Below are 12,397 nucleotides of genomic sequence, written 5' to 3'. Positions count from 1 at the left end.
ACTCAATATTGGTCCCAAGGAGTTTATCTGTCCTGTATTCCCTGTGTTTCCAGCTCTTACATCCTCAGTCTTTTTCATACCTCTTTAATCCATTCGGGACACTAAATCCTTCTTTGGGGGAAATGTTAAGAGTGCTCCCTATTTTCCTGAGGAGTTGCTTTTCTTGTGTGGGGAGCAAGGCCGTTTTGCGTCTTCTTTCCTTCCTACACAGTGCTAACAGATGAGCATCTACACAAAGTTCACAAGTGACAGCGGCAATAACGGCGAACCAACACACCACCGATGGATGAATTCGGGGCATGAGTTTGTTATGGGACGAAATGATTTAATATGAAGCATCTGAGTTATTGCTTGGGGAGTGATATAGCATATAACAAATAGCCAGAGAGCTACAGAACACAGAAAGTACACTTTTACAGTCTTAATAAATATGCTCAGGTAAGGGCAGAGTCCAAACTTCTTCTTGGCCTTGACAAAGGTTTGACGATCTATGATCCACTAAGAAACATCTACATGGGAAGGGAAAAAAACAGAAGAGGTTTTATGAGTCTCAGGTGTTTTTTTTTCCAAAAAGAGAGGAAATGGGCAAATAGGAACAGAACTTAATATTTGGTTGTACTGATAAAAATCTATATATATACATATTTGACACTTTAGGCAGATAGAGTGAGACAAAAAGATATGTTTTTGCTTTTGAAAGATACGTTTTAAGGACTACAAAAAAATTTGTCTCCTAAGTCAGGATTATCTCTTACTGAAGAAAGTGATTAATCACATACCAGGAGGACAACAGACTTAGGTCAGCATAGGCAGCTATGGATGGAAGTTGGCAGAATGTGGGCTAATTTTGGACAAATATCCTTATGATTCCACTTACATGAAATCTTGAGAATGAGCCAGTATATAGAGACCCGAGTTTATTGGTGGTTACTAAGAGTGGGCAGGAGAAGGCAAGGGGCATTTATTGTCCGGATAATTTACAGGCAGTGACGCTGGTTGCTAGAGATGATGAATGTAATGAATGTCAATGAACTTTACTAGTAAAATGCTGAAATTGCAACTGTTTTGTTACAGATGTATTCATATCACACACACACACACAATAATATAGGGTTATTTTAATTTCCATGATTTTAACGAAGGAGAAAAATCAAGGATAACACTTAGGTTAATGAAAACTACCAAAACATGACCAGAGTAACAATTTTACCTTGTATTTATAATAGAAATGGGAGTGCAAGTAATTTATGTGCTCATTTTGTAGAAGAAAAATTGGGGGAAGATATCTACACCCATATGTTAATGGTGATTCTACCTCTGGATGGTAAGAGTCCAAGTAATCAGATTTTTTCTCCCCACTCTTCCACGTTAGTTTTATCTACAGTAAACATTCGAAGGAATTTCAAAAAGTTCATGGAAGAATGCAATGGCACCATAGTGGAATTAGAAAGGAGAAGAAATAGAAGCAATTCATATCTGAGCAAGTCATTATTTACTGCTTTTTGAAGTTTAGCATTTCTTTGGCTTCAACATTAAACACGGCACCTTAATTTGGAATCCTAATGGCATAAAGCACTGGAGACCAAGTGGTCTAGGCAGAGAGGCAAACCCCACATTGGTCATGTGACTGGTGCTTAAAAGCAGACCTGGTATCTGAACCATGGTCTTGATCTGGTCCAGGGCTCTCTTGCATAATAAGGGAAACATTTAAACATAGGCACTCAAACCTTGAAAAACACACTGCTCTCTAAACTATCAGAAAAGGCTGGGCCCATTTCATGACTCTGGAAATCTAAAGGGTGCCCAGTCAGACCCTTATGGAACAATCAGCCCGGTACCTGCAGCATTTCACAGGGAGCAGCACTGGCATGCACAGGTCTCCCACAATGCTTCGAATATTCCGTTATAAAGACTGAAGCTTCGTCCGCACTATAAAGTCAAAGAGAAAGAAAGGCACATGGGACTGTGACAATGACTGGTGACGGCTCAGTGTACACATGAGTACTTATCAACCTGTACACTGAACCATGTGCAACCTACTCCTCATCTATCATTGATACCTGGCTCATCAATGACAACGTTAGCTCATCGATGAAAGCCAGGAAGGGAGACATTCATGGCATGGAGCTCAGCACAGCAGGGATGGAGCCAGCAACCCTGCCAGTCCTCAGAGCACTGTCTTTCTTCTCAGTTCAGTGTTGGTCATCTCTTCCTTCCTCTACCACTTTCCAGACGCACGCTCTCAGCCCAGCCCACCTCTACCACTTTCCATATGCACGCTCTCAGCCCAGCCCACCTCTACCACTTTCCAGACCCACGCTCTCAGCCCAGCCCACCTCTACCACTTTCCATATGCACGCTCTCAGCCCAGCCCACAAAGCCAACTGCTTCAGAACGTGGCAGTGATGGGGCATGAGAAAGCCGATTTAGCAAACACTGCTACGTCACCTAAGTATTAAGGTAATAAGGCTGTCGGTTTCGGCTGGTCTGTTTCGTTGCCTGTTTCTCAAGTCATGTTCCGAGAGCACAAATGTCACAAAACAAAGTAACGCCATAGCTCAATATTTACAGAGACTTGGATTACAACCAAATTGCTTGGTATTTTCCCCAGAGTAAAGATACATTTTTAGGAAATTCTATAGCAGGATGGTTTTAATTATTTTTAAAATACACCAACTTACCTTAATTCTTTGGCCAAATAGTTTACTAGCTCGGTGACGTTGTTGGTATTCATCGTGTGCATTTTCAACACTTCAAAGTATTTTGTCTTTGCCAAAACCCCAAACTCTTTCTTATTTATGATGTCGTTCAGAACCAAACTTCGAACCTACAGAACGACACACATCATTACATTAAGATGGGTCGCATGCCAGCTCTCTTCAATATCAACACATTGCTGACAATCGGGAGTTACGTTTCACTGCCTTCTGACCAAGCTTCCTCTGTGAAGAGGGGCCCAGAGTGGAAGGGCTTTGGCCCAGTTCAGAAGAGAATAAATAAACAAAAAGTAGCTGTTAAGCATTTGGGGCCTTTTTATGAAAAACAGTAGCGACCAGCTTATAAGCTGACAAATTTCCCACAAATGTAGCCCATTATTTCTGCCAGAGAAGCCCTGGTGCGGTAGCAGTTTAAGCACTGGGCTGCTACTAAAAGGGCCCCCAGCTTCTCCCTGGGAGAAAGCAGTGGTCTGCTCTCATGAAGATCGCAGGCTTTGATAATCGATGGGCAGTTCTACTCTGTCCTACAGGGTCACTGATTCTTTCCGTCATTTTCTCTTAGGATTTTGCTTTCTCTAAGCGCGGATGAGCATCTTGATGCTCGGGGGAGGGGTTGCTCTTTCTGTTATTCATTCACAATTTTCTTACACTGTGACAGAAGAGCCCTGGTGGTGTAGTGGTTATGTCTCGGGCTGCTAACGCCATGGTTAGCAGTTTGAAACCACAGCCTTTCCAATGGGAGAGAGACTTGGCTTTCTACTCCCCTCAAGAGTTCACAGTCTCAGAACCCCCCAGGAGCAGTTCCCCGCTGCCCTAGAGGGTCTTGCTGAGTCAGAATCAGTCAATGGCGGTGCGTTTTGAGTGTCTGGTCGTTAGATGGGGCAGGCTACCGCATGGTTTACACCTGCTCATCTAAACAGCGCCAATGCACGGGGGGCCCCGAGGACACAGCAGTGACCCAGGCAGCCAGGATCCCTGCCTTGTGAAAAACGGACTGAGGTTGTGAAAAACAGCGAACTGAGACATGAACTCACGGCTAGCGATACTAACTTTCAGCCAGGCACGTGAGACCGGCATACTCTTGGTTTGAGGAAAATCCATACCCTCTTGCATAAAGATTTTCATAGTGAAAAGGAGATGAAATTGCCTCTTACTTGATGTGAGAATCCCGCCAACTGGCCAGTACTCATGTACGCCTCCAACTGCTGCAGGGTGATATGCAGATCGCATGAACCCAGGAAGGTCTGGAGAAAAAACAGCACCTACTTAATTGGAAAGTACTATCACTGCTCATCTTTTCTACATCTGTAAGGTTCTCGTTTTAAAACTTAAAACAGCTTAATTTATTTAATAGAAGGGGAAAAAAACCTCTATCAACAAATCAGGGGGAAAAAAGCATCTTACTTATTCCAAGAGCAAAAGCCGTATATCAGGCAGCACTTGGATGCTCTCAGGGCCAAAATAAGTCTGATTCATAGTGGCCCTGCAGAACACTGGAGAACGGGCACGGGCCACAGGGGTTCCAGGGCTGTAAGTCATTATGACAGCAGACGGCCAGAGCCTTCTCCTGTCCCATGCCAGGTGGGTTCAAATCCCGGTCTTCTTGTTAGCAGCTGAGCACTTTAACTACTGGGCTACCAAGGCTTTTCACTGAGGGTTTGTAACAGCTCTGCCCTCAAAGGAGCCCTGGTGATGCGGTGGATTAAACACGGGGCTGTTATCAAACCCACCAGCCCACTCGGAGGAAGAAAGCTAAGGCTGTCTGCTCTGTAAGGACTTACAATTTCAGAAACCCTGTGAGGCAGTGCTTCTCTGCTCTATAGGGTAGTGGAATCAGAATCTACTCAGAGGCAGTGTGTGTGTGTGTGGGGCGGGAGGTCCTCTAGAATGGTTGCTTCTGTTGGCCACCATTCATAAAACCTGACCCTCGTTACCTTCCCATCATTAAGTCGAGGTCCCTCCTCACTAGCCCTTCCATAATCTGCATGGCCACCACCCTCCTTAGATGCCCATCTCGGCGAGCCTCCCTGCCTTGCTCCGGCCCGTTGGTCTGTATCCTGCGGAACAGGGCCCCTCTACATGTTCCCTTCTTGCCATCGTTCCCCTCAGTTCCCCCAGGATTTGTTCTTCCTAAAATAGCCCCTTGACCAGTTCACTTCACTCTTCTAAGAAAATCAATGGCTACCTAGAGAGCAAGAAGAATAAAGTTCTCCCCTCTCTGGAGACATTTCTTAGTGTGCTTTAACCTTTCAGCCTCCTTTGTCTCTCACTAAACTCCAACGCCCCCCACCCACCCCCACCTCCACCCAAGGTCCTCTTGCATGGTGAAAAGAAAAGGGAGCCTCTTGGGCAGGGGATGCGCACATCCCAGGCCGTGCATTTCCCGGGCAGCCCCGGAGGAGCAGTTCGCAAGATACCTGGATTTGCTGGTGCCGTTTCTCTGAGTGGGGCATGAGCATGAGGCAGGCCAACGCAAAGGCTGGGAGCTCTAGCTGGGCGTACTGCCTGGCAACGGCGAGCATGTCGAGGTCACCCGAGACTGGACATCTACAAGAGAGGACCGGAGCTCATGACAAACCCGCTAGGATCGCTGGGTTGCGCTGGCCTTGACAGCAGGCCACAGTCCTTCCCTTCCCAGGCTTTCAGGGAACCAACTTATTTCTGGCCTTCTTCACAGGCTAAGAGGCTACCGACCATGATGATGTCTGCAAGCCTAAGATTTTCGGCCATCAAGTCCGTTCCGACCCGCAAGGTCCCCATGCACAGCAGAACTAAACACTACTGGTACCAAGCTGTCCTCACCATCGTTACTACATGGGAGCCCTGAGGCAGCCACGGTGTCAACCCATCTCATCGAGGGTCGTCTTCCTTTTCACCTTTCACTGACCTTCTGTACCAAACACGCGATCCTCCTCCAAGGACTGACCCCTCCTGATTACAAAGTCTCACCATGCTCCACCTTGAGGAAAACTGGCTGTGCTGCCAAAATCGATGGGTTTATTCTAGGACACAGCCGAGACTCTGCCAGCACCCAAATCCAAACCCACCCCGTGCTCTTCGGGCATTCTTTTCCACGGCCCACTTTCTCTCGCATGGGGGATGCCTGAACAGCGGCACAGGGAAAGTCTACATGTGCCGAAAGATACATTCTCGAAAGACTCAAACTCTACTCAGCAACAGTGCACGGGGAGGGTCATCACAAAGCATACCTTACATGTATGCGAAAATCTGGTACTAATTTTAGAGACCACTTAGTAAATACGATCCGTAGTACCCTACACTTCAAAATAGGCATTGGAAAAATTGTGCATTTTATTATAAAACCTAATGGATATTTAGCTTCCCAAAGAAAGGAATTACCTATAAAAGATGTTCAGCACAAATAATTTTTATAAGCGCATTTAGATTTATCCCACAACACAGTGTGTGGCTTTTTGTTTTTGTGGGAAAACATATATTGTACTTACTCTAACGCAGCAATGAGACTCTCGCGACAATCGGATAACTGACTCGGACTTAAAGGGCAAGAAGCTGAAGATTAAAAAAAAAAGGCACAATGATGTATACACACGTATACACACACAACTACAGAATGATACAGTTGGTGTTTCAGAGAGCAAAGGCAAAATACCTGAGAGCAATGGTATCTGGATCACACGCTGCCACGCTTTGCTGAAGTAGGGGACCTGCGGAGAGCAATGCGTTTCAGGTGTTCACATCTGAGAGATAAAGAGCTCTCTTCATCCCCCAGGGACAGGACTATATACGGAAAACTCTTATCAGGGTTGCAAATATTTATCTCACTGTTCCAGACCACCAGGACCCTAGGATCATTCCCTTTATAATGATGTATCGCAGGGTCTTATGATGAAATCCTGGCTGATTTCATTAGGGGTCCAGAATGAACACAAGCCTACTATGTGCCTGATACTGTGCTAGGGCAACAAGATGGAAAGAGAGGAGGAGAAAGAATTTGAAGACTGTGATGAACACAATTGTTGTAATAAGTGTGTACAATTTTAAATTGCACCTACTTTAGACTTATTAAATTGCAATTTAAAACTCATTCTTAGCCGAATAAATTAAGACAGTGTAAAAGTTTGAAGGCTATGTTCAGTAAAACTGTTTTCCATGCCCATCTACCTGCCATAAAGAATGGATGCTGGAGATGACGGTCAACACTTTTCTCAGATAAGGAATCTGTGGGGGGAAAAAATGGTGAAGATCCCAAAATATAAATCTCAACACGAAATATCAAATCCAGGAGTTGCCAAGGAAGCTCTCAGTTAAGTGTGCTTACAAATCAACAACTATCAAAAAAGATCAAGGAGCCTTCCCATTGTTTTTAAAGAAACGTGCAATATTTTTTCTGAGTTTGCATTTTCTCTGACCGTGGAGTAAGTTCTTCTGGGTTCGGCATGAACCAACAAGAGGGAATGCATCTGTCCTTAAGCAGGATCAATGCAAAGCTCTCCGGAAGAGCTAGAGGGAAGCCACGAAGCAGGCTGTGGTCGAGGTAGGGCGCCAGTCATCCCACTCACCATGTTGAAGGCCAGGAGCTTCTGCAGGAGCCCGTTCCAGAGCTGCAGGTCGTAGACCCTGTATTCTAAGCAGAGCTCGCTTACCAACCTCACCGCCTGCAGCCAGAGAGAAACATCACCCGCATCACACACCAGTCCCCAGCAAAGGAGGTGACAGAAAGCAGGCTGGCAATCTGGGTGTCTCAGCTGCCTAATTTTAATGAAGGCCTCCATCTTTCAAACAGGCGGGGAAAAACGGGGGTGTATTTTATCCTGTCATCATGGACTCAAGCAGCATCCCGGACTCGCCTCCTTTTTCCCAGCAGGATTTGCCTTTTGACCCCTCACCTCCTCCCTAGGAAGGGCGACATGGCCACAGGCATGAAGGGGGAAGGGGACCACCACCCTCTCTGTGAAGGACCACCACCACCAGTCCTGGTGGCAGCAAGCCCAGTGCTGTGCTGTGCTCCACGGGGATTCTGGTGGCCAGTGTGTCGGAAGGAGATCGCCAGCCCTTTCTGCCCAGATGCTTCCGGGTGGACTCAAACCTCCAACCTTTCAATGAATGGCTGAGTGTTGTTTGAACCACCAGGGACCCCTTACTCAGGACAGTCAGTCTCTCTCCTTCCTGTCTAGCCTGGGCAAGGAATTGGCAGAGTGCTCTTGTTTCTGAGCATGACTTTGGCCCTTAGGTTTTAGGGGACAGAGGTGTGAGGAGGCATTCAAGGTGTCTCATCCACTTGACAGGATGGGAAAGCAGTGTGTTCAGGACCAAGGAGTCTCTCTGGTTGTATCTTCAGAAACCTAGTGTTGTGGCGAGCAGCTGAGTGGACACCTGGAGTCGGTGAAGACAGAAGCCACCGTGGGGTTGCTTGGGGTACATACCATGGGTTCATGGTTGTGGTTTTTCCACAGACCTTTAATCATCCCCTCTTTCGGGCTGTTGCAAAATAATTCATATGTGATGGGGATATTCAAAGTCTCAAACGATGCCAGGAAGGTTATACATTTCAAATACGATCTGGAAAACAGGCATTCACAAGAATCATTCTTGTAGGTCATATTTACATCTAATAAAAAAGGTAACAGTAGAAAGAAAATGATTTGAAAAGGATGATGGCAACGTATGTACAGATGTGCTTAATACGAATGATGTATGGATTGTTATAAGAGCTATATAAGAGCCCCCGCCAAAATGAATTATTAAAAAATAATAGCTATCAAAAAGTTTAGGCCAATCTGTTCTTCAAAATTCACTTTGAATTTTCAAATACTGAATAGTCTGTTAGAAGGAGACATTGTTTCTAAGTGCTCCCAAGAAAGGACAGATGCAAATGTTCTCAGCAGCCTAATTTCCCTTTGCCAAAGCATCAAGGATACTCAAGACCCAAACCTACCACCCTTAAACCAGTTGTTTATAGTCCAATCACTCTTAGCAAGTGAGGGGCTTCAAAGTTACGGCTGCCCGCAAATAGTCCGCTTCCTAGTTCCTAAAGCTGCATTTTGGCAAGCGTTCCCAGATTTATTGCCCACCAATACCACTCAGCTATCGTGAGCATTTCACATGGATCTTCACAAATTTCCCAAATCCTACTTACTTCACATCTTCCATCGGTTTTTTGAAGAGGGACTCTACCGTCTGTTTGTCGGCCAAGTACAGGAGGCACTGGAGAGCCCGTGTCCGGTGGGCAAAGGTTAACTGGCGAGCCCCTAAAGTCTGTGGAGCCAGAAAGGTTGGGAGAATTGGGTGCCTTTCAGATGCTGGGTGAATGAATTCCACCTGAACCACCTTTATCAGCATGAAATATGAAGGCAGACTTTCTTTTAAAAGAAAATTATAGTCATTTATTTGACCTAAAAAAACCCATGGTTCCCGAGTCCTTTCGGGGGGTCAAAATTATTTCCATTCTCATTAATAAAATCAGCCATGCCCTCAAATTAATTCCGATTTATAGTAAAACTCCACGGGGGTCTGAGCAGAACGATGCTCCTGGGGGCTTTCGGGGGCTGGATTTTAGGAAGCAGATCAAGCCTTTTTTCCCAAGGTGCCTCTGGGTGGACTCACCTGCAGCCTATGGGTTAGCACCTAAGCATGCCAACTGTGTGTACCTTCTAGGCCTGTTTCGTAATGATCCTGTGGTATGCGTGCCTTTCTCATGGTGTTATTATTTACTCTGACAGTGCAAAGGCAATCGGCAACAGTGGGGTAGGCTGCTGGCACCTCAGCAAGGCCACAGCCATACATTGCTCCGTGGTGTGTTTCACAGGGTGCACACACAGTACTGGGCACAAAAGACAACCTTCACACGTATGAATGTTCTGGGTGAGAGAAAGAAGTCGAACTTCAATTCTCAAAATGTATGGAATATTAATATACACTCATATCTTAATACATATTTCAATGCACGTCAATATTAAACCACTAAATGAGATGTCTTATCAGGGAGCCCTGATGGGGCAATCGGTACGTGCTCAGCTGTGAAACAGAAGGTCAGGGGTTCAAATCCAATGACTTCTCTGTGGCAGAATGACATGGCAGTCCATTTCCTTATAGAGTACAGCCTTTAAACCTGAACGGGATAGGTTTACTCTGTCCTACAGGGTCTCTGAGTCGAAATCATCTTGATGGCAGTGGGTTATACCGATTATTATCCTCCACCGGAGCTCAGCCCCGAGGCTGAGGAGGGACATACATGTATTCATGTTCTGTGGGCACACAGAACATTGTACTGCAGAGCAGTGACTACCTCAAGAAAAAGCACTTTGGGGATTTCTAGAGTTGGGAGTGGAACCAGCCGTTTTTCATTCCACTGGAGAGAATGACTGGCAGACACTGGTGGGCCGTTTAGACATTTCCTGGAAAATCAACACAGCAAGCCTGTCGAAGAAGCGAAACAGACAGAATTCACAGCCGATAACATTTGAGCTTTTAGGAAGAATGACATTTTTGGAAGCCTGAAACGTCCACGGTGGACGGCACCGCGGTCTTCATTCTGACAAACATGTCTGACGAGCTGGGGGTGAGATGAACGACGGTGCTTCTTGGATATTTTATACTGATGTATGTCAACATTTGGGAGATCTGCCTGAATTATGAACCAGTACTTTCCCAAGCCAGGCAGTGTCAACAGATTCAACAGCCAATAATAGATTAGGGTTTCACAGATTACAAAGGATTCACTTATGTGGTTTGAGATCCATGGAAATGCCCCCCCACCCTTTTTTTTAATGTAAAACTTTCACTTGCCAAGTCACAGGGGAACAGCAAAGAATGAACACAATGATCTGAAAGGGATTAAAATGTTCCTTCCTTGCCTGGAGCCCTGGTGGCGCCCTGGTTTAAGCGTGGGAGCCCAACCACAATGCTGGCAATTTAAACCATCAGTCAGTCACTCCAGGGAAGAGAGATGAAGCTGGTTGCTCAGAAACCCAAAGGAGCAGTTCTGCTCAGTCCTACAGTCAGTGTGAGGTGGATGGACATGAGGACAGGGGGCTTGGTCGTTTGCAATGAAGTGGGTAAGGAGCAGATGTGAGAACTTACTTGCTTCTGTGAGAAAGAAACAAGAGACATTCGTCAAAATATAAAACAATGTCATTTTCTTATAGCTTTTATTTTAGGAAGATGGCTATTTTCAAGATGGCTATATGTTAACATGTATAAGCTTTGTAAAATAATTAAGAAAAAAAATGTTACCACATAATGGGCTTATATATATTTAATTGGTTCCCAGCTGAGCACTTTAACCACTGTAGCAACAGGACTCCTTAGGGCTTATGTTATTTTTAAATGGCCTCACAATTTTTTCCCCCCCCCCGGAAACCTTAACACTACATTCCAATACAGCAAAAGTTGGTCAACAGAACCACCGTGAACCCACGGTCCTGGGGGTTTTCAGAACTGCTGGTTTAGTGGCAACCACAGGGCTACAGTGATACAGTCGATTGTGAAAAAGGGGGAAGCTTGGGGCCTGAGACGGCTGAGGTGAGTGCATCACTGTGTGTGGCCACCATGGCCACCTATGGGAAGTGAGTGGAATCCAGGGCGAAGAGTAATGGTTAGGTCCGGGGTGGGGAGGGGGCAAAACCAAACTACACCCAGTGCCCTACAACAGAACCGAACTGCCTCTCAGTGTTTCCGTGGCTTTAGGTCTTTATGGAAGCAGACTGCCACATCTTTCTTTCCTGCAAGGGCTGCTGGGTTCAAACCAACAGCTTTTCCGTTAGTAGCTCAACACTTAACCCATAGTGCCACCAGGATGGAGGGCATTGGTCAGACGAGAGTTCCAGGCAAGGTAAACAGTGCGTGTAAAAGCTTGTAGAGCTAGTGAGGAAACCAAAGTTTTGGTCTAGCCAGTTTACTGGGAGGGGAGAGTGGCGTGAGAACACTGTGCTGGGTCCTGGCTGTCAGGAATGTTGACTGACCTAATACCACGGAGCACTGGGACCTGGGAAGGCAGATGCTGTGTGGGAACTGTCAACAGGTGGACCAGTTCCTGTGCTGGGCAGGCTGTCGGGGCAGCCCGGCCTAGGGCAGTGCTTGTTTGTAAAGGGAGGTGTGCTCGGAGTAAGTACGGGGTGGGGGCCGGCATCGTGGCCCTCTGTTAGGACGGCGGAATGGAAGACAAGTGGAGGGAAGAAGAAAAGCTGCGCGGCCCAGAGGAGCGGGGGGCCAAGCGTCTAGAACTCACAGTTGTGGCGGACGTGGCAAACACAAACAGCATTCTTGAGCTGTAATCGAGCGGACGAGACAGGAGAAGGTACAGGACTCTGGAATGGAACAAACATAAAAACAAGTTTTACAAACATAGCATCTCTTCTATGAAGGGTGACGAGAAGGTTCAGAACCGTTCAATGGTGGAGTAGGGACTCCTTGTGGCCACTCAACTGCACAGGTGGGGAAGGCACATCTTTCCACACCTAGAACCTGTGGGTTTCTGAGACTGCAATTCTTTTTTTTTTTCTCTTCTGGTTTGGAAGTTTATGAAAATAAAGTATTAGCAAACAATATGCAGAAACAGTACTTTAAGAGTTATGGCTTTTCTGAGGGTGCCTGTGTCAGACCTGAAACTTCTATCCTTTATAAACCTCACTTGGATCACACACACACAAAGAGTTATGGCTTTGAAAAGCACAATATAAAAAACAGATTTTTTTTTTTTT

At 45.9% G+C, this 12,397-nt stretch overlaps 1 protein-coding gene across 1 annotated transcript in view; it reads right to left on the bottom strand.

Moving 5' to 3' along the window:
- Positions 1 to 233: 233 nt before the first annotated feature.
- The window catches only part of KNTC1 (kinetochore associated 1), a 79,318-nt gene continuing 67,154 nt past the window's right edge, over positions 234 to 12,397 (bottom strand). The window contains exons 52-63 of the mRNA XM_004709721.2: positions 11,926 to 12,004; positions 8,836 to 8,954; positions 8,123 to 8,258; positions 7,259 to 7,354; positions 6,861 to 6,917; positions 6,349 to 6,403; positions 6,185 to 6,248; positions 5,135 to 5,264; positions 3,872 to 3,961; positions 2,682 to 2,827; positions 1,839 to 1,929; positions 234 to 509 (exon numbers count right to left, since the gene is read on the bottom strand). Coding sequence (XP_004709778.1) covers positions 489 to 509; positions 1,839 to 1,929; positions 2,682 to 2,827; positions 3,872 to 3,961; positions 5,135 to 5,264; positions 6,185 to 6,248; positions 6,349 to 6,403; positions 6,861 to 6,917; positions 7,259 to 7,354; positions 8,123 to 8,258; positions 8,836 to 8,954; positions 11,926 to 12,004 — 1,084 coding nt within the window. The 3' untranslated portion in view covers positions 234 to 488. The remainder of the gene's footprint in view (positions 510 to 1,838; positions 1,930 to 2,681; positions 2,828 to 3,871; positions 3,962 to 5,134; positions 5,265 to 6,184; positions 6,249 to 6,348; positions 6,404 to 6,860; positions 6,918 to 7,258; positions 7,355 to 8,122; positions 8,259 to 8,835; positions 8,955 to 11,925; positions 12,005 to 12,397) is intronic.

Source organism: Echinops telfairi, unplaced genomic scaffold (assembly GCF_000313985.2).
Source record: "Echinops telfairi isolate 266 unplaced genomic scaffold, ASM31398v2 ScPeMD7_7412;HRSCAF=8450, whole genome shotgun sequence".
In the NCBI taxonomy this organism is placed as follows: domain Eukaryota; kingdom Metazoa; phylum Chordata; class Mammalia; order Afrosoricida; family Tenrecidae; genus Echinops; species Echinops telfairi.
The sequence above is the reverse complement of the archived record's forward strand: the minus strand, read 5'-3'. Positions and strand labels throughout refer to the sequence as shown.